Consider the following 22,204-nt stretch of genomic DNA (forward strand, 5'->3'; position numbering starts at 1 on the left):
CTGCAGCAGTGACCACAAAATTATACAGAACAAAGAAGGCCCAAGACCTTCTTAGCAGACACTATAAAAATTTTCCTTTAAATATACCAAAGATAGCCAGAAAAGTGAAGAAACAAACAAAATGAAACAAACAAACAAACAAAAAACAACAATAAAGCCTTTAATTGTGCTGCTCTTCCACGCATGTCATCTCCTGAACAACGGATGGAGCCAGCACTCTCAGATTTAACAAAGCCAGATCTGGATTTCCATGTATTTTTAACTTCAAGCTTCAGTAAACTCTTCAGGAAAAAAAAAATCCAGGCATCTTGAAATTACTCAGCACTACACTATGAAAGGAAAATCCTGCTTTAGGGAAGGCTGGGTTTTTTGTTGTTGTTTTGGGTCAAGTAAATGAATATTTTGCTGGCTCAGGGGAGGCTGTCCAGGATTATGTGATTTGTGTAACTTAATATAACACCACACCCTTGTCCTGAGCTGTGTGCAAGTAGCTTGGCCTTTGTTTTCAAGTTGTTTCAAGCCCTCCAGCATTTGAAGAAAGTCTTTAAAATATTAACCAATGCAACTGTCATCTTCCTGTGTTTCCAGACATTTTACAATAGGAAACAAAGGACAAAACCTTGCAACAATAGCTCAGAGGTATGAATTGCCTCATTCATCTCACTGGAATGTTCAAAAACATTAACTATTTTTTGCCTGATTCAGCAGAAAATGTGCTGCCAGATAATAAGCTTGTGCCTGATCCAGGGGAGATTCAGGGACTCAAAGGTTTTACTTCTCAGCACCTTTCCTGAAAGGAAGCAAATACTCTTGTTACTGGAAGGGGCTTCGTGAGAGGAGAAATTCTGACACAGCTTGAGCTACTGCCTTCCTCTCTCTGTGCTGGCTCTGAAATAGCAAATGGCTTATCTCACCTCCATTCGTAATCCACAAAGGCCCACCAAGGGTAGCAGATCCTGGAAAAGACTCTGGTGTCACTATAATAAATTAATTAGCAATTAGTGCCCACTTAAACATGCCACGAACTAACAGTGCAGCCCTTTGGATTTGAAGGGGAAAGGGCCAGGACTTCAGTGTGGGGTGTTTTAATCTCTAATTTAGCACTCTTGGAGCCGGAAAGACAAGGTCAGCACCGCAGGCTGAACTTCTGTTGAGTCAATGCCATCATTAAAACAAAGTTTGGTCAAACTCCCATTAAAACATGTTGATGCACTACAGCCAGTGAGAAAACAGATGGTTTGACCGTCATTCTGCACAGTCCTCCCCTCAGGAATGGTGGGAACTTGACTGAATTGTTGCTTCCAGTGCTGATGTCTCATTTCCAAGACCAAGAGGTCAGGACAGAGGTGTGTTACACCACAGCCAAGCTTGCCAGACCATGTCCTCAAAGGAGGGCAGAGCTGCCACAGCCGGCACCTGGGTTTTGCAGCACCAGGTTACAACACAGACTAACCACAAACACACCGTCTACATCCAACACCCAAACCAAAAACAAAAAAAAAAAAAAAAAAAGTCTTAACAGAAATGGAATAATTAAACAATCAACTGCTGAATTCCCCAACTTGGAATCATAGAATCCTTTTGCTTGGATAAGATTCTTAAGATCATAGAGTCCAGCTATTATCTAACTCCACCAAGTCTGGTGGTAAACCATGTCCCTCAGTACCACATTCTCTGCCTCTTTTCAACACCCTCCAGGGATGGGGATTCAGTTACTTCCTTGGGGAGCCTATTCCACTGTTTAATAACCCTTTCAGTGAATAATTTGTTTTTAATATTGAATCTAAGTTGAGGAAATTTCCTCTCATCACATGTTACTTGGGAGAAGGGACCAACTCCCACTTCACTACAACTCCTTTCAGGTAGTTGTACAGACATAGGTCTCCCCTCAGCCTCCTTTTCTCCAGGCTAAACAATCCTAGATCCCTCAGCTGCTCCTCACAAGACATGTTCTCCAGATCCTTCACGAGCTTCCTTGCCCTTTTCTGGACACACTCCAGGACTTCAATGACTTTCTTCTAATGAAGTCCCCAAAACTGAACACGGTGGTCAAAGTGTGGCCTCACCAGTGCTGAGTACAGGGGGTGGAGTATAATCTTCACAAGGCTATGGAAAAGGGCTGTTTCATTGATAGACTGCAGGGCTTGACAACAGGATTTGTGTGCTAATGCAGAACAAAGGGATTGCTGCTGCTTACCCCAGCACCACAGTCTGTGAAGAGCTGAGTAACAAGTGATATCCTCACATTTTCAGTTAGCTATTCTAAACAATTACTGGGAAGTGGTCTGTGTTTTAAATAAAGGTTACATCAGACAACTCCAGAGATTTTTTTTTTAATTTTTATTTTAATGGAACCTTTGACCTTTATGAACAACATTACTTCTTAAATAAATAGAAAACATTCATTCAGGGGAAAAAAAAGACCACAAAAAACAAACAAACAAACAAACAAACAAAAAAAAAAAACCACAAAAAAAAAAAACAACCCCAAAACACCACAGAAGTTTTAAAAGTGCTAGTTTTTCCAATATCCTTTCAGGATTTCACACACAGAATTTTGGCCGCATTCAGAGTAATTTTATGCAAAGTAAAGCCACAGTTATACCTCCCTTCCTATCAGACACACCCCTGCCATTCCCCCCACCCCCCAGTCATCCAATTGTTTCAGAAAATTTCTAGAAATTAGTGCTTTAGCTCTGTTCCCCCTGCTCAGCCACATGCAGTATTGATGGCTCACAGCTGGCACAAACATGTAAAAGTCAGTGTTTTTAAAAAGTCACCAGAAGAACACTTAAGTGTCGTTGTTAAAAGTACATTAAGAGTACATCTTGGGCTCAAGAGGATTCACCTTCCAGACAGTTTAAAAATCAGACCTAACTGTAAACAAAAGTGCACACAAATCCCAGTGCTGATCAGCACTGACCCAGCCAGTGGGTCATTTAGAGGTGGCTGTCCCCAGCCTGGGCTGAAAACTCAGGTCTGCAAGTTTTACACTGCTACAACAGGGTGACATCTTCAAATCCTTGGTTAATCCTTGGTTTCCTGAGGTCTTACAGAGATGTCCCTCTCAGATTTGAAACAGTAGTTGCTAGCCATCTTAGGAGACGTTCAGAACAACTTTGGCAACTGCCTGAGTTGTTTCACATCAAGAATTGTGCCAACAGAATTCATGCTGTTTGACTGGTTTAACGTTTCAAGGGTTGGAGTATGCAGATTTCCATGGAAGGCCTGACTATCTCCATTGTCTTTCCTGCCAGGCTGTTCAGTGAATTCAACCTTCCCAGGTAATAATTTAGGTTTTGATTTTAAATCCTTTAAAATTTGAACTGAGTTTTCATCTGCTTGATCTGGTCTAGGAGGAAAAAAATCATTTGTAATATTTCTTAATACAGGGCTGGTTAATTCTGGTGGAGAAGGATTAGTAGTCAGCTCTCTGCTTTGACTTTTTACATGAATGGGAAGTCTTCCATCAGTTCTTTTGGATAATTCAGCCCAGGGGTTGAAGCTATCCAGCACAGGAGTGCAGTTTTTGTCCAGCATGCCTTTGCTTTTGACAGTGCCAGAACTGCTATCTTGAACCTGCAGTTCCTCTTCATCTTCACTACTGTCATCACCCTGTATCAGCCCGTATCGCTTCATGTACTTCTTGGTTGCAAAAGACATATTGCTTGGTGAAATTAAGCTAAGACCCGCCATGCTCTTGTCCATATTTGTATGCAAGATGTCTTGGAAAGAGAAATCTGCGGGTGGATTTTGGCTTGAGTGACTGAGAGAAAGTCGAGACAACTGATTTTCACTGAGATACTTGAGTGCTATAGCGTTTGCTTCCATGCTCAGATCAGCGACGTTAGGAGTTAAGCCACACATGCTGACGTTGGCAAATGACATATAATTCAGTCCAGGAATCACTGCTTCAGGGTTTATGCATGCTAAGACGCTGAAATAAAGCATCAAAAAGTTACTTTAGCTTACAGGAAAAGGATGCATTTCACAATATAATCAGCTAATTCCATTTCGCTGGCTGTACAGATTTCTCCTTCCTTCTGACCACCAGCACTTGATCAGGCTGCCCAGCTCCTAGATCAGATGTTCTGCAGGTACTAAAAAGAAGTTCTCCAGCTACTCACACCAACACAGTATCCAAACATCACATTAGAGACATTCCCTTCTGATTCAATACGAACCACAATCCTTGTGTGAAGAAGAACCTGCCTCCAGCAGGTTACAAGAGCTGGTTTTGGTCTTGAAGATGGTTTGAGCTCTTAGTCTGTTCTCACCAGTGAGCACAGTATTATGTCTCTGATCCTAAGTATCTAGATGCACCCAAACCAAAATTTCTACCCAGATAGAAGGTACAAGCCCAGTGACAGCAACCACGAACGTCTCTTTCCCAATGCATGCCAATTCCAGGATTTTTACAGAAACTGACAGAGTATCTGTTCCTAGAAGCCTGCAAGGTTCTAGTTTTTGAAGACATTCTTCAGTAAGAGAAATGTTCATTTGTTCTGTTGCTTGGTACACCAATTTCTTGTATTCATTTGGTATTTAAAGATGGAAAGAAAAGCTATGGTACACTGGTAGTAGTTATAAACCAGTGCATTCAGTGTGTGTTGTATACTAGTTCATAAAGCCAAACTCCTCATGTTGAGAGTTAAAAGTCTTCCTATTTCCCTGAACACACATTCTGAAGCTTGATTAGGGAGAGTAAAAACTTCTGGCTCAGATGAACAACCACTGCTTCCTTTATGGAGCTGCACTTGTCCTCTGTTGAGATGTAGTCCTTCTCTCAGAATTTTTATCAGTCATTAAAGTGGCAAAAGGAAGAATCCCACTCTATTTACCAAGCATTCCAGTTTTGTCTTACAGGCTTACTTATTAGCCTATTATTGGCATTAAATGAGTACTGACGGACTTGCCAGCCAGGAAGGTAGCCTACAGATTTTTGTGATGAAATTCAATGGAAAGAGAGAAAAGAACTTGGAACGTGAATGACTGGAAACAGTTTTTGATACATGGCTGAAGATTCATTAGGAGATGATTAGAATTTTTGTCTGTCTAGCAGTTATATATTAGAGTCAATGACAATATGAATGAAAGCAAAGCTGTTCCAGGCAGTCAGCCTCCATCAGTAAATTCCTGTGCCTCAAAGACCTTCTATAGAAATTACTTCTGCTCCTTCTGTTTCACTGAGGCTGTTTCCCTCCCCAGACACTGCAGTCTCCCTGTTTCAAGTCAAAGCACTCACACAGTAACAACTGATTAAGACAAAACCATTTCTGATTAAATATCAAAGCCATGATAACAATTTCATGTTCACTGGTGAACTGCAAAACAAGGCTTAAGATGCTGTGACAAAATACTCAGCTGCTTAACATTCAGCCTCCCAAGTCCAGTGCTTCTCTAGAAGACCTTGACATAGCCCAAAGGATTAAAATCACTCAAGAAGCTTTGTTGTTATTCTAGAGTTGTGTTACTGCACACACAATACTTTAAGAACCACCAGATGCTCTGACAACTCAAGCTACTTGTGTCCTATTTAAATAATCCCAGTTTTGCTAGCAGAGCTCTTAGACCTATCTGAAATACGGACAGCACAAGCCAGTGCTTCATCTTTGCAAGAAACGGGGATCAAGTTGCCAAACAAATCCTGAGTGGCAATGAATACAGTCCCTTCTCTTTGCTCACTGAACCAACCTTCATATTTGGTTGGATCTACAAATTGCTGCTCAAAACAACCAGTATTTTACCTGGCATTCTCCACTTTGTGAGTATTTTTCTTCATTTTGCCAGGCGAGTCAATCGTCACTCCGAGACTTTTCAGTTGTTTGAGCGTAGCACTAATCACGCTCTCTTTATCCACCACTGCCATGTCAGTCTCTGAAGCCATTTCTGTTGTATCTTCAGTATCCTGATGCTTAGGACCCTCATCATTAAAAAATCCTGATCTTACATGCAAGTGATCTTGCTCTTCTGAAGACTTTAAGAGGTGGTTTACTTGGCCCTGCAGAAAAAGGAAGCAGGGGAGAGACCACATGGACAAAACCATTATGAGATGCAGGAGCTGTCAAGACCCAAAATTCTTACTTTTCTTAGGCAACTTAAAATGCAACTAGACAGGTTAACAAACTTATTCTGGCAGAGGAGCTAAATTCAGGTTCAGTTCAGATGCCACCAGGCTCACAGCAGTGTAGTCAAACAGTGGAATATCTTACATTTCAGCCTTTCTGTAAGTCTGTCCTGAGTTTAAAAATATCACATTGAGACACTTCGATACTGAAGAAAAATCTGCCCTTTAAGGGACTTGAAAGTAAAATGCTGTGCTATTTTAAAAGGCACTAATTTGGAAGTTATCAACTGACATTATCTTTGAACTAAAGAATTCTTAAACAGTACTCCATGTATGCATGGAAAAATGAGGTATGGAATAACCACTTGAACCTTAAAAAAACCCACCTCCCAAACAACCCTAAAAAACCCAAGAAACCCCAAACCAACAACAACAAACAACCCAACACCAAAAAAAAAACCCCACCCAAAATCCCCACAAAACAACAACAATTAAAAAAAAACACAAAACAACATAAAACCCACCAGAAGCTTGGAACTTTTCTGTAGGACATAAAGTGAACTTGAAAACTGCACACGATTTTCATTCATGCCAATACCACATCATAGCTTCACCAGCATGCTCTTCTGCCTGTTGCATTCAGCCCAGAATATAAAATTTAAATCAATTACCAGTAAGTCCTGATAAAGCTTCTGATCCTCTGATGGATGCCGAGGCAGCAGCGAGGCGGGTGGCTCCGAGCTGTGCTCGCTTGTTACCGCCTCATGGCTGCCGGCTCCCTCTGTTGGCTCTTTCTGCAAAGACACGCTAATGCTTTCCTCTAAGGATGAACTTCGAACAAGTGCTTGGGAAACGTTTCCATTTCTGAAAGAGAACACCCAGATAGCTAGATATTTCCTTGAAACAGAAAACGTACAAGTATCACCACGTGTACCTTATCTTTTCATGAACATCAGAGGAAGAAAAGTTAAGTGCTGGAAATCAATCCTAATGTTTGTTTGTCTGCTGCTTCAGCTCTTGCTCTCTTCTGCAGTCATTTTCTTTCAGAAGTCCTTTGAGGACTGAAGAAATGTACTCTACAGTGTGAAACTACAACAGCCTGTCTAGCTTTTGAAAAGATGACTTGGAAAATGGCAATGGCTTCTCTGGACTACTCAAAACTCAATGACACTCTACCACTTAACCCTAAAGCAGAAGAAATTAAAGCCATTAACAAATTGGAGTTCGTCTTGCATTTTCAGCATCTTTACAGACACTTAGAAGCCTTTAGGAATATCATCCATATGTTCTGAAACATGACTTATTCAGAAAGCCATGTTTACTAAGGTGAGTAACTGGTAAGATTCCATTAGAAACTTCTCAGAGATACTGTTAAAAGTGCACACACAACACACACCGAGGATCATGAACTGAGAGTAAAAACCTAGTTGAAATATTTCTCATTATCAGATGTTGTCAGGGGTTAACCATTACAAATGTGAAAGAGGAACCATAATCTATCTTGAAGTTTCCAGATAAAAAGGGTAAATATCCTAGACTGAGCTATGATGCGATGCTCAGCATCCCCTTCAGCCAGCTGGTGTATGCGTGGCATAAACCTTCTCAGACCAGACATATCAATAGTACTATCACCCTGAGGAGATCCTTACGTGACCCTCCTCCCCCTTCCTGTTCCTCCTCAGGAGACAAGTGTAAGATAAGAGAATTTCAGAACTCCACTGATCAATTGCCTGTGTTGAAAGCGATAAGATGTAAATCACGTGACATACTAGATAGTCAATGTAGGTTATCAGTTACTCTTACAGCAGCAATTATTTATCCTTCCCAAAAATGTTCCCCTCCTCCTTAAAGAGATCTGGGTGGTGCTCTACATCCTTACTATAAGATACTTACACAGCTATTTGACACATTTATGAATCTAAGCTGAAGAGAACCTTAAGATGGCATCTCTGTAAATGCGATGTTCAAAAGACTGATTTGAATCGGTAACATTTTAGCATTTATGGCAGCAGTGTGTTTGCAGATGATGCTTTAACCAAGGACTGTGAATATTTAAGTTACAGCTTAATTACCATCATATTTCCCAAGATGACTATTTCAGAAATCTAAATTAACTAGAAGGGTATCCCCTCACTTTTGTTGCTTTATACTTAGAAAACATTAGGTCATTCTAAGTGCTAAATTGTTGAGCTATTCTCTGTATAAAAATAACAGCCATATAGATAAAAAAAAATAATTTGCTTCCCAAATTAGTCAGATTAATCATTAACACTAAGAAGAATCTGATCTTAAAAAGAAGAAAATCAACAGCAGTGAAGTTGGCAGCTGCATTTGTTATGCACGAGGTAATCAGCTGTAAAAGGTAGAGTAATTTGGGAACGGTCTTAATCTTAAACCCCACACATCCAGAGCCCCTCAGAAGTGAAAGGGTTCTGAATGCTGACAGGCAGGTGCCACTGCAGGCAAACAGCTGACTACAGCAGCATCGCCATTGCCCCTTTAAGGCAAGAACAGAATGCTGCCAGCACTGTCCTTGCTTTTCTGAGTGGAAGGCTTTTGCCATCAGTTGCTGCTACAGGTAGGCCAGCTAAACATGCATGACTGATAAATGCTAACTTCGAAGGCAACTGTGTTCTGGTAAGATGTACAATTAGATTTCAAACACAAAGAAGGGCAAGAACGCAGCAGCTGAAGTCAGGTGAATATAATTTCTGAAAATAATTCTGAAAGTAGTAACATACGAAAGGCAGTGCAGCTTATTGGGTGAAAACAAGGTGCTGCTGGTTACTTACTGGAGAGTGTTCTGATTAGTTCCTTCTTCCACCAGATGGATACTGTCTACAAAGCTGGGCATGTCAACCACCTTTAAGGAAGAAGCAATACTCGTAGTACTTGTATCTTGTTCAGCATTAATTGAAATGCTTATGTCTTCCTTAGAAATCTCTTCATCCTCTTTTTTTCCTTGTGGTACGGAGTCACCTTGTTTACCTGAGGCTGTATCCCAAAATAAGCTAGCACCTAGAAGAGAATTAGAGATTTACCCATTTAAGGAAAGTCATTACTATCTTCTGAGACTCTTTGGCTTTGTAGAGGTAGAGGAATCATGTCCTTGTAGTCAGCTTTTTTCACCCTTTAAAAAGTGAATTAGGGTTTAGAGCAGCTAGGAGTTGCCAAAGCATCATTCAAGTCCTAGTTGCTTCCTAAGTATGCTTGATGAAAATAAATGGTTGTATTAAAGCAATGTAATGCATTTAACCTTGAGCCACTTTCCTTCAGACTAACCACAATATTTCCATGGATTTAACAGAAATCAATACATTAATGTGTAACTACAGACACAGCTGCCTAACTTGCTAAAATTAAAGTAAATACAATCTATCCTCTCCATGCATGTAAATAAACAGATTAGAAACCCCATCAATAATACATTTACTACAACACCAGATGGGATATAAGCCATTAATTTTCAAAATAATGTATTAATTAAAAAAAAAATATGGATTTTTTTCTTTCAATAAGGCACAGTTTAAAACAGAAGACCTTGCTAAAGCTACTGGAAAAATAATTCTTCTAGTAATAGCAATCCCTGTCATTGCAGCCCAAAGGCAAAAGGAGCTCCAGCCTAAACTTCCAAATAGCACCTAGAGAACTTAGCTGGGTTTTGTGCCTAGGTGCATGTTTACATATGCACAGCATTTCTGCAAAAATTCCTCCATGCCCAACCAAATCACAGAATGTCTAGAAAAAGCAATGCCAGTCTGTTTTTTTAAAGACTAAAACATTACCTGTGCTCACAGCAACACTCACACTTTTCCTCGTGTGAGGACCTGGTGAGGACTGTGTTTCCATAGAAACAAGGTCCCCTTGCTTCTCTGGTTGCAGAGCATGGCTGGCTGCAGCTGGTTCAGAGGAACAAGCCTGACGAGCCTGTGCTTCCAGCAAGCGTTGGATCTGTAACAGTAGCCAGGATGTTATAATTTGTACAATAAAATATAAAATGCTATAGGCAAAAGTGAATTGCTAACTTGGGCTCCACTAAGATGTGGATTTGAAACCAGGCTGCTCTGCCACAGAAGTCTGAAAACCATCCAGTTCTCAGCAGGGCATGCAGCATAAATCAAAACATCAGTTCTGATGCTGGCAGAGGTAGCAAAGAAGAGGTTTTAAGCATGCTGGCAGAACTAGACCAAGACAACTTGAGTAAAGCCTATTTGCACTACACTTGTTGGAAGTATTCTCTGTCCCTTTCATTCACATACAAAGCCTATTACCGACTTACCAGCCAAGCATTTCTCTGCCAGCAGTGCCTACGCCAGCCTAAACCAACTTTGTTAATTAGAAAACTAAGCACTTCAATGTTAAAATCAAGGATGCCCAGGCAACCTTCACTCTAGTATCTGCAGCCACTCTGCTCACCAATTAGTTCACAGCTCCATGGAGAAATATCATAACAAGGAAGGCTGCGTTTAGGCAACAAGGAGTTTCCCTTCCTCATGCCCAACCCCTGCTGAGAGGCCTTGATTTTACATACAGCAACTACATCTAAAGCACATTTCAGTTGCAATTTTCTGGTTTAAGTGGGAAAAACATGTATTGTGAGCAGCTTTCCTATTCCTATAATCCATCACCAGCAGCAACATTTACACTTGTCTCCTCAGCTCCAAATCACACCTTGCAAAATACAGGGACCACAGAGTAATTCAGGAGATTGTTGTTATGAAGAAGCTTAACTAGGTATCAAAACACAGTGAGATAGCCATAGTCAAACTTTCCAACACAGCAACAAACACCTGATGAATCCTGCCAGTCTGCTGCAAACACAACTGAATTTTTTCTAAGCAACAGACTCAACAGCTCAGGAAATTGCAGGCTTGAAGGCAGGCAAAGCAATAGGAGAACCTTCTGTGCTTCACCTGTATGCTTAAAATAATTCCAAAATGTACAGCCCATGCAATTGTGGTGTTTGTTGTTTGGTTGGTTTGTTTTGTTGTTTTATTTTTTGTTTGGTTTTATGCAGGCAGGCATATATATATGGGAAAAAATTCTACAGAAGGCACACCAACTGACATTATAAAACAGTCTGCTAAAAGGGAAACCTTTACATCTTGGCAGTCTGATAAAAATAAATGCAAAATCTCATTGGGCGTTAAATAGTCTTCATTTGTGTTAAGGAACACCAATTAGCAGAGTGTTAAATCAGGACCCTCCTGCACTCCTAAACTGGACCTGGTATGACAGGCTTTCTTGTTCCAACAAGGACAGACAACACTTAATTCCTGCAGCAGGGGAATTATCAAAGCATAATCACTAAGAGGGCAGAGGAGAAAGCTGCCACTTCCACAAACCTGAGCTTGAAGTAATTTGAGTTGTCTGTCTTGCTCCGTGAGAACCCGGTATGCATCTGGAGATAATCCCATCATTCCATTATCTGATCCTGCTTTAGGAGCAGGCACGTGCAGGCATGGTGAGTGGGCTGCACAGAACTGTGGACTTGCACTTGAAAGCAGCCTTCCTCCAGGTGATAAGCTGCTGTCCAGGGAATAGTGCCCCATTTTCCCATGATACCCCATGCTTACAGGGCTGCTTGTGGCATACCCTGGATTGCAGCAAATGTTTGGGCAAACGACATTTTGATGGAGCAATGTACATGGATTCTGTTGAGCCACCTCTGATTGGATTTCTGGTCCATGTTTGGGGCTCATTTTACCAACTCCTTGCCATGAATGTATCAGATTGTATTGGATGGAAGCAGGAAACTGACAGTTGCATGCACTGGTTGAACAGCAAGGTGGCACTTGAACTGGGATCTGCAGTTCTGGTGGTCTTCTGCAGCTCTGTGGTGAAAAAGCTGAGTTGTAGAGGACTGGCTGTGTCACAGCAGGAAGCTGCTTGGAACTGGATATTGATGTTCTTCTAATTGGAGGCTCTCCCTGCTGCATGACTCCATCAGAATTTAACACAAGTCTTTCTGATGACTTTCTGGGGTGATTCATAGATGTATCTGGAGAAGGCCCACTACAAGGGGTTGAAGGAGAAGAAGATCCAGAACTTTTTCTTGATTGAGGGCAAGCTTTCTTACAGTGCATCTGTTGCTGTGGCAGAGCTTGCTTTCCTCTGGAAGGTCTTGAAGTCAGAATTTTCTGATTTAAATGGCTTGGCAATTGTCTCAAAGAGGGATCTTCCACATTAGCAGAAAAGTTTTGCTTGTCTTCCGAGTGTTGGGTGGGATAATATGCAGATCCCAAGCAACCTTTCTTTTTAATAGGCTGATGTAGTGCTGAGGGTAGACTTTTAGCATTTGAAGTCCCCATAGGCTTAGATGGTTGTCCTGATTCTGTGAAACTCCCATCCAAAACAAGTGACAGTTCAGGAACTGATGGAATGACCCTGGTAACCTGAAGGGACAATTACACAACAAAGTCTAAGACAATTCCCATGCAGAATGTCAAATAAAATGCTTTAATTTAAAAATCAATGTATGATCATGATTCAACTACACATTGAATACTTTTCTAAAGATTGGAGAATCCAGATGCAGAAAAAGCAGCAACATTTCTAGGATCATTCTTAGAAGACAAAATTGCTTTCATACAGCACAATAGCTGTGTCTACCAACTGAGTACTCCCATGTCATCCTGGAGTGGATTTCAGAGTATGGGTCTTTCTCCTTCAAGAAGTGAACTACATGTTCCCCCCTATTATCCTTTGACTCAGAGAGGTGCAACAGAAGATTTTATAATCCAACTGCCACATCCTTCTAGACCTGTTCTGTACAAGGGCTGCTATTTTATTATTTTTCATACACTTCAGTAAAAAACAGACTGGCAGATCTTTATTTCATTTACCCAGAAATACACAAGGAGGAGTTTGCTGCCTCTGTCATTGTCTCAGATACCACAGCTCTTCCACTTAATGTTAGCAAGATTCCCAAACTAGAGCCTACTATCTCTGTTCCTAAATCCCAGCATCTACAGGAATTACAGTATTTATGATCTTAGAAAAAAAAGCAGGTTAACTAGAACAGCAGTTGGGACTCTTGGTTTGTTTCTTCAGTTCTGTTTTCTCCTGCTAGTACTTTGAGACAGAAACTTTACACCCTCCAGTCCCCTTACAATGAGTTTTGCTGCTCTAAGTGTCACATCTGAGATGCCTATAACAATTATTTACTTAATTACCTGCTGACTCACTGGGTGAGGACTCGGAATGGGTCTGGGGGATAAATCCTCATCTTCTACGCCAGAGTCGTGATCGCTTGCTGACAACTTGCTGGGTGAACAGCCTTGGGAAGGACTAAACCCAACATAAATCAAACTAAAAATGTTTGCTTGTCAGATCTGGCAGCAGTAACATGAATCTTCACGTTTTTCACTGTGCCATCTACAGTGCAATATCAGCATCATTTTTTCAAGAAGCAGTTGCTATACATCTCCCTGGTTAGCTGGGGATTTCACACAGCATAGAGTACTAAAATCAAATAGTGAAAATACAAAGGCTGCTTTTGGGCAGCAAGATACAAACACTCCCTCCCCACATCCCTCAGACATATACACTATTAAACTGACATTCTAACAGCAAAGCACTGATTTATATTAAAGATAGGGAGTGCTACAGTAAAGATTATAACACTGTTTAAAAGAAAATAAAAGCCATCTTATAGACAAAAATTTGATGGGTAAGTCAAGTTGTTAAAAAAAAAAAAATCCCTCTTTCAACCTATCCAGGTCTTTCAGCCCTGAAAAAAAGTCAGAAGGAAAAAGTAATTTTTACCAACTTAAAGAGATTTCAATTAGAGATTTGCTTCAAAGGACAGATCTCACAGAAATCTTGAAACAGTGAATTAAGTTCCATCAATAAGGGAGCTTTTTTAGAAACATCCGTTGTATAAATTACAACCACTAGTATCAAAAGTAGATTATGAGTTGATTCTCTTGGAAGATGGTCAGCTTGACCACCTTGCTTGAAGAATATTAACTATGTGAATAAGCAAAAGCACATAGACAGATTTTAATGTGACAAGTCACTGTATGCACAGCTAAACTGACAGGTGGCAAAGCAGAGGTCAAAAAAGTCTTCATCCAATAAACACTTAAGTTTTAGGTATAAATGACATCTGAAAGATTTACCTTCTGATAGGAAGTTTCTCGCAAACTCTGCTGAAGAACTCTGTTTCTGCATTTTGGCTTTCTGCACTCAACTCAAACTGGAGAGGGCTCTTGTCTGAAGGTTCAACATTCTGGAATGAAATTTTCTCTACTTGTGAAGCATGAAGCTTTAAGCTTTTAATCACTGAGGTACTACTCTCAAAGAAGTAGTTTTAAGCACATTTATATCTGATTATTTGCTGCTTGTCCTCTACTTTCAATTCTCAGTTCTTTCACCAGCACAAGGAGGCAGGCAACTTCCCTTCCTGTTTAACACTGTTCCCACTGCTTCTCTGTATTCAGCTAATTATAGCCAAGAGCAGATGCTTCCTTGCTGTAACTGCTTAAATTCTACAATCCTTCACCACTAGAGGAAATAGCAACTGTTCCAATACTGTTCCACACACCACAGCTGGGCAAGTTGTGGAGACAACAGAAGTGATCCTCTATTAAGAGGTTGGTCATCTTCAGAAAGCTGTGCTGTATCTAGGCTAAAGGTGGGAATAAGCAGCACAGGAGACTCACTACCCTAGCTGCTGCTCTGCAGAGCACAGGAACGTTTATCACACATTTAACAACTTCAGGTTTGAACAAGTTTAGAAAAAAAGGTAAGGAACTGAGATTTACTATGGTTTCCTCAAATGTTTTTAGTTATCTCCCAGAGATTGTATCACCAAATCCTTTCACAGAGTTACTTTGCACTAAGACAAATTTATTTGTGCTTTGTTACTGTAGTACAGCAAGAAGCCTGAAGATTAGTACGGCTGGAAAAGACCTTTAAGATCATTGAGTCCAACTGTAACTCAGCTAACCATGACCACTAAACTATGCCCTGAAGAAGCATCACATCTACGTGCTTCTTGAACACCACCAGGAATGGTGACTCCTCCATCTCCATGGGCAGCCTGTTCCAACACCTCACCACTCTCTCAGTAAAGAAGTTTTCCTAATGTCCAATCTAAACCTCTCCTGGCACAACTTAAACCCATTTCCTCTAGCCCTATCACTAGTGACTTGGAAGAAGAGACCAACACCAGCCTCAGTAAAATCTCTTTTCAGGTAGTTTTAGCAGTAAGATCTCACCTTAGCCTTCTCTTCTCCAGACTAAACAACCCCAGCTCCATCAGCTGCTCCTAGTATGACCTGTCTTCCAAACCCCTCAACAGCCTCATTGCTGTTGACCAGACACACTTCAGGATTTCTAATGTCTTTGCTATACTGTGGTGCCCAGAATCTAACACAGTACTCAAGATGTGGCCTCACCAGGGCCAAGTACAAGGGCACAATCACTTCCCTACTCCTGCTGGGCACACTGGTTTTGGTACAGGCTAGGATGTTGTAGGCCTTCTTGGCCACCTGTGCACACTGCTGGCTCATGTTCAGCCAGCTGTCCATCACCATCCCCAGATCCTCTTCCACCAGGCTGCTTGCCAGCCACTCTTTCAAGCCTGTAGCATTACTTGGGGGTGTTATGACCAAAGTACAGGATCCAGGACTTTGTATTATTAAACCTCATTCTGTTGACCTCAGACTATCAATATAACTTGATGAGATCAAGCAAAGCACAAGTACCTAGCTTGCACAAGTACCTACTTTGCTCTCCTGAAAGCACTGATGTATATCACCCACTGTAGCTGGTAGATGTGTCCTGCATGCACATAACACTGAAGATTAGCAAATGCTACAGGAAATCAGAATCTCTGTTCATAAAGCCAAAATGTCACTAGTAAGGAGAAGCACTAACCAAGTACAACACAGCACAGTACACTTTGAGAATAGAGACTCTTAATGCTATCAGAAAACTGTGCAGTTGCTGATGTTGGAGGTCATGTCTCAATTTGAGAGAAGCTGACTTTAGAGCAATCACTGCAAAAAGGAAGCTTTATAGAGCTACATAGTTTTCAAACACTGCAGTTCCATTTGGATCACATTATTTAGTGACTCCTCTCTTAAGAATTTACATTAAAAGTCAAATGTTGAACTAGCACAATGCATGAGGAAATCAAGCCACTTACTTTGAAGAGGTGCACCATTTCACTGCAAGTTAAGATCTGAAACCCTAGATCAGTCTGTCCACTGCATGGAATGCACTCATAGAACTCTGGTTCCTTGTGTGTTAATGAATAAAGCACAATAAGAAAACTCCCAGATTCTGAAAAAACTCTAAAATAGAAAAACAAACAAACAAAAAAAACAAACACACATATTAAAAAAAATGAGGAAGAATATATTTTCAATATGCTGAGCAAACTATCAGACAGTTTAGGAAGCTGGTGAATCACTGCATTGAGTGGTGCTGAGCTACAGGCAGAGCAGATGGTTTTATGACTGATGCTACGTGCAAGAATCCAGGTAGAGAAATTGGGAAAGTAAAATAATTCTTCTATTCCCTAGTTCAAACCTTTAGGATCACATAATACTTCAAATGAATTCCTGGAAGACTTCAGTCATAACTTGGAAAAAAACATTTATATAAATGATATGGTGATTTATATTTATAATTCAACTGAAGATCTATTATGAAGACAGTGTTTCAGCTACACCTAAGCATTAAAAAATGCTTATTAGCAAACAAGTATTTTGTCAATAAAATTACACAATTTTTTTTCTACAGGTTGAGAACAGTGAGTAGCAACAGTCAACATTTAACACAAGAGATGAAGGATAATAAAAATAATGTTTAAAACTCTTCTTACAGCTTAAGAGTTAAAAATGTATGGTGCACAGATTAAGCAGTTAGTCTGCAGAGGTTAATTCTGTTTGCATGGTTCATTGAATCTGCCTAATCCACTTCAAAGATGGAATCAGTGAAAGTTAATGAGAGTCAAGCATCTAACTTGTCTATCTAATAGTCTAATTGGGCTCTTATCTGTATTTGGGCATATTTAAATTATTAAAGGAAAAAAAAAATAACTATCCTGTAATTACAGTCATCTGTTCACCAAATGTGGTTTTATTTCATAATTTAAAAGCAAGTGTGGTTGAGCAGATGAAATTCTTATGCATACAGCATATCTCCAGGACTCATTTACTTAAAGAGCACCTGAGCTTCCATACAAACAGAATGTGGCAAATGTTACAAGTGAAAAGACAGAGAATGAAAAATTATTATCTACTAATATCACAATGAAAAAAAATGTAAAAAACTATAAACCCAGAATATTTAGCAGTAAGTCAAACAAGAAGCTATTAGCTGCAAATCAATATGCTCACTAGGTTGGTCAGATATAACCAGGGATAAAGCTTAGGTTAAAGAAAACAGACATAAGAAAACTTCAAAACCAAAATTCTATCATTGTTTAAACTACTGTTTCCTGCTTGCTGCTTCTTTTTTTAACTTAAATGCAGTGACCTTAATGATATTAATGTTTACCCTCTTGTGTCTTTGAGGTATAAGCCAAACTTTCTAACACTTCACTCAAGGAAACACTTGTGAGGCAGAAGTCAAAACCAAAAGGAACAACTACAACCACCTTACCTACTATGTAACATATAAATCACAGAATTCCTTCAAATATCTTTGAACAGAGCCCATGTTGCCATGCATTTCTGTGGAATACATTTTTAGGCAGCCAGCAGCTTCTATGTTTTATAGATACAAGTGACTTGCCTTTCCTGAATTGAAGAGCTGAATAAATATCTCAAGCAACAGGCCCAGACTTGAGGACTACAGATATGAGTAACTCCACTCAGCCAACTAGAAGTGAGAAGAAACATCCAATTAGACACAGTTCTATTACCAAGTTTTCACTATGTAATCCCTCAAATGCATCTCAGATCACTGTGTACTATTCTGTACAAACAGAGCCAAACACTTACACTCCAACTAATGGGAGAGCATATGCCTTGGGATCAGACTCAAGCAGCAAAAGCAATTTTCGTGTCTGGTCCATAGTAAGGTAGCTGCAAGAAAGCAGAAGTTGGGTTTTTAGTGTTTTGGAAAGCAATCTTTCAGAAAACAAAAAATCCTGAAGAAATAAATACAATTTTAGAAAATACTGTAAAAAAAAAATCAAGGTAAAAAAAGAAAGAAAAAAAAGAAAACCCCAAACCATTCTTCTTCCACACTTAGATCAACTCCTCAGCTTTTCACAAGAATTATCAAGAAGAAAATGTGCTAAGTATAATGCTGTTCACAACAAATCCAGAGGTGCAAGTCATGTTAACTTTCAAAAGTAACTTTCAGAGAGGCATTCACAAGATTCCTCTTCAAATAAAATAACATTTAGTTGCTTCAAAATATTTCCCTGACTTATGCTTAGTTGACCCTACTAAACTGATTATCAGTCAGAATACCTTCTTATAAGCACTAACAGAAAAAGCTTTGGGTGCACATTCACCTGATTATCATTCTGGGACAAGCACTGACATTGCTAATAAAGCTGGATGTTTATATTTATTCTGTTAACTAGAGCTGTGTGTCCCCAGTAAGAAGATCCTTCTGTTGAAGTTAAAGGCAAGAACTACTGAACTAGTTCAGATTCCTGTCCCACTCCATTTCCTGCTTCTTGTTTATAACTTTAATTCTGTCAAATCCCAGAAATTATTTTCATGCCAATTATTTTATTGGAAAGCATTGCAATGAACTGCCAGCCAACCTTGATAGCTTTGGCATCATCCTTTACTCACCCACATTTATACGTTCCTTGAACTTGTGCAATATTCATAGGACTGTTCAAATTTCTTGCTAGGGCTGTGGGAATAATTGGGACAGACTTCACAGGGGTGTATTCCAAGATGTTTGCTAAGGTAATAGAAGCCCAGTGAAAATTAAAATGCAGATTATCCAAGTTTTCTGTGAAAACAATGTGAGCTCTAACAGTGAGCAGTTTAGAAAGATCCAGTGATTCTTTACTGCACAGACTGTGCTGCAGACCCTAGAAGCAGGGAAAAGAGAAAAAAAGTTAAATACACTAAGTTTTCTTCATCTGGGTACCATGATTCAAAGTGTATTGCACTGGGAACTGAAATCATTCATTGTAAGTTACTATTGAAGTAGGCACAATATTATAAGGTGTTAACCCAGGTCTCCAAAGTTCATGGCTAGACTGAATATAATGAATAATGTGAAATACACTTGAAATCAAGCTATTATCAACCTTAGCATTGTTTTATGATGCATTAAAAGACTTTGGGGCTACTTAAATTGTATAGCTGGAAGGCTCAAGGTGATCTGTCAGTTTTCTTACTTGCATTCGAGAAATTTGCATTGTAACATCTAAACGTATTGTCATGAAATAGTTTAGATGTGAAGTAAGCATTATTTGTATTAGAAGATACACACACCAACAACTACAGGCAAATGTTTACAGGAACAGAAATTTACTTACTAGATTATACACCTACAGCAGAGCACAGAAGCCACAGGCACACATTTCAGATATGACTGCAAACCTACATAGACTTTACATGCTTTCTTGCAAGTCAGTTAGTTGCCTAGCAATAACTTGATCAACAATTGCACAACTGCTGCAACTCATTCATGATACATTTGAAAGATGTTTTTTCTTGTTTAAATAAGGTTGCTGCAATCAGTTTTCTCGTTTTGGTGGTCAGACAAGAGGAAAAACTTTGGTTAGGAAGATTTTAGACCAAGATTAAAGAGTGTGAACCTGAAACACCTGTGAAGATTAACTGAATTTAACAGTTTGGTACACTTTTCAATAACACTTGAGCAGCTCATTTCACAAACAACTAAACAGCCTTGCTTCAGTCACAACTTTCCTGTGTTTGAAATTGATGGCTGGAAATCAAGCCTCACACATAGTCCAGTCTCCTGCCTAGCAGTTTATTAAGAGACCCAAAAGTGGCATAGATCTGCCTACCGTGAAAGCCAAGCTGATATCTTCAGCACTGTGCACTATAACATTATCTGAAGAAGGTCCCCAAGCATTAACTGTACATGGAATCAAAAAGTCCCCAGGAAGAGATGCAGTTGGAATTTTGCCTGATCCAGCAGCAACTTCTCGCCCAGGATCAAAGCGGTCTATTGTTAGCGTTACGCCTTCCCCATCTTTAAAACAAATAGACAAAGTTAGAGTCCAAGAGCAACAACTCAGGCTCCTTGATAATGGCTTAACCAACCAATACTGTCTGTCTGCCTGATGTTTAAAGTTACCTTCATCTACTGCAAGAGTCCCAAGCAAGAAACAGGACAATGATCTCTTTTCATTCTGCTTGGCATGGCGATAGGCAAGTCGCAAGGTTTTCTCCAACATGCACAACTTTGGGTTTCTAAAAAAAGACAAAGAAGTTTAAGAACTAAATTTTGGAAAAGCCCAAACCCCTAAACGATACAAAGGTAAGAATTAACACCACTGTATAAAGCATCAAAACAATTTTAGCTCCTGTTCTGTGCATCACCCCAAGTATTCATATTCAGGAAAGCCATACTTTAACTGAAGCAGCTCCACAGAATGCTCTATGTAATCACCTTAACAAGAATACTTTGGCTTCACTAGTTCAAACAAACATTATAAAGGAAGCACTTCTTCCTATGGAGAATAAATAGGAAGATGAGAGAAAAACTTCTTTCTATGGAGAATAATTCATACCTGTAGTAGGTAACATGCGAGCCAATGACATCACCCATAGGGACTGGGTCCCAAAGTGCACGCTTTGACAGAGGGAAACTGAAAGGGACCATCCTTTCAGGAGCAAATCTGGGAAGAAGATCACACAGAAATGAAAATGGATTAAGCTTAGTACATTTAGAAGAAGGAACAAATGAACAACACTGTAAGAAAAACAACACATAGGATTCACAAGCTGTTGGTGCTTTTGTTGTTTCAAGTCCAGGCCAACGAAGCAAAGCTTTGTCTTATGAAGTTGTCAAGGATATGAACTACAAAGTCAACACAAAACTTCTGTTTTCCACCTGACACTTCCTTCATGTAATCTTGGAAGACTTGTAGGCCAAAATGCAAGCTTACAGATAGAGCAAAAGAAAAAGCTGCTCTGGGTATATTGTAGGAAAGCAAAAGGCTACCAGTTAAAGGCTACCAGTTATTAAAAACTCCCATGGCACATAGAAAATCTTGATTTAGCAAACTTAACATTAGATGAGCTTCTAAAAGCCTTGTTTTAGCCACCTCTTAAAATCAGCATTCAATCCACTTAAGCTTTGAGGGCTTCTGAAATAAAGTGAGGGCTTAAGTCAAATGATATACTGCAGTATTTGCAATCAGACTTCAAAGGGGCCTAAAGAAATTAGTATGTAACCACAACAGAAGCAGGATTAGATTTTTTTTAAAGTGCCTAACCCAAGTATATTAAGCAAAATGCAAAACATTTGACAGATCACAAATATTTCAACGCTTTGAAACAAATAAACAAGAATTTCCTTTGCAGTATTTTGAAGTATCAAACTTTGTCAAGGTGCTTTTCTCTGTATTTCCTTCAAATCCCAGTAAAGAACTTTCTCTATTTTTAAGGCAGGTCTTTAAACAACTCACCTACTTCTCATGTTTTTAGGGAGTTAATCCACTCCCATTAAAAGCCAAATGCCCCGCAAAGAAAGCCCCAAATTTAGGCTTGTAATAAGTAAACCCTTTTTAAAGCCCCATTGTTTTCACTACGCTTTGGCAAGCGGGGATCAGAAATAAACCTCCACAACTCATTATAACCAAATTTGCACTCGCAGAACGGTACGGGGCCCAGCTTGGGTCCCACGGCTAGAGGCGATATGGAGGTCTCGGCCGCAAGGAAGGCTACGGCAGACACTCCTAGAGCAGCTTCCCCGACAAGAGCTGGTACCTCAGATCCGGGCCGTGTAAGATAGGGTCCATGAAGGGCGGCTGCAGCACTGTTCCCTCCTCCCTGCAGCGGGTCACTGGCGTGGAGCAGCGCTCGGACGCGGGGCTGCCCGCAGCAACCTCAGCGAGACACCAGAGGGTCCTGCCAGCGTCCCCTCAAGTAGCGGCTAGCGGCTAAGGCCTGACTATTGCTGCACTCCCCGCAGGAAGGCACCGGGAACGGCCTGGCCTCCCCCCACAGC

The 22,204-nt window shown here is 40.1% G+C and overlaps 1 protein-coding gene across 1 annotated transcript; it reads right to left on the minus strand.

Moving 5' to 3' along the window:
- Nucleotides 1-3,108: 3,108 nt before the first annotated feature.
- STIL (STIL centriolar assembly protein) lies at nucleotides 3,109-21,995 on the minus strand. The gene is made up of 16 exons (XM_054384142.1): nucleotides 21,964-21,995; nucleotides 20,763-20,870; nucleotides 20,327-20,442; nucleotides 20,034-20,221; nucleotides 18,838-19,085; nucleotides 18,028-18,111; nucleotides 17,819-17,905; nucleotides 16,224-16,371; nucleotides 14,191-14,300; nucleotides 13,243-13,357; nucleotides 11,413-12,462; nucleotides 9,853-10,018; nucleotides 8,860-9,085; nucleotides 6,739-6,931; nucleotides 5,748-6,001; nucleotides 3,109-3,937 (listed from the first exon to the last, which is right to left on the minus strand). Exons 1-16 carry the CDS (start codon nucleotides 21,993-21,995, stop codon nucleotides 3,109-3,111), a joined length of 3,954 nt encoding a protein of 1,317 aa, XP_054240117.1.
- Between the last annotated feature and the right edge of the window lie 209 nt (nucleotides 21,996-22,204).

Source organism: Indicator indicator, chromosome 10 (assembly GCF_027791375.1).
Source record: "Indicator indicator isolate 239-I01 chromosome 10, UM_Iind_1.1, whole genome shotgun sequence".
NCBI lineage: Eukaryota > Metazoa > Chordata > Aves > Piciformes > Indicatoridae > Indicator > Indicator indicator.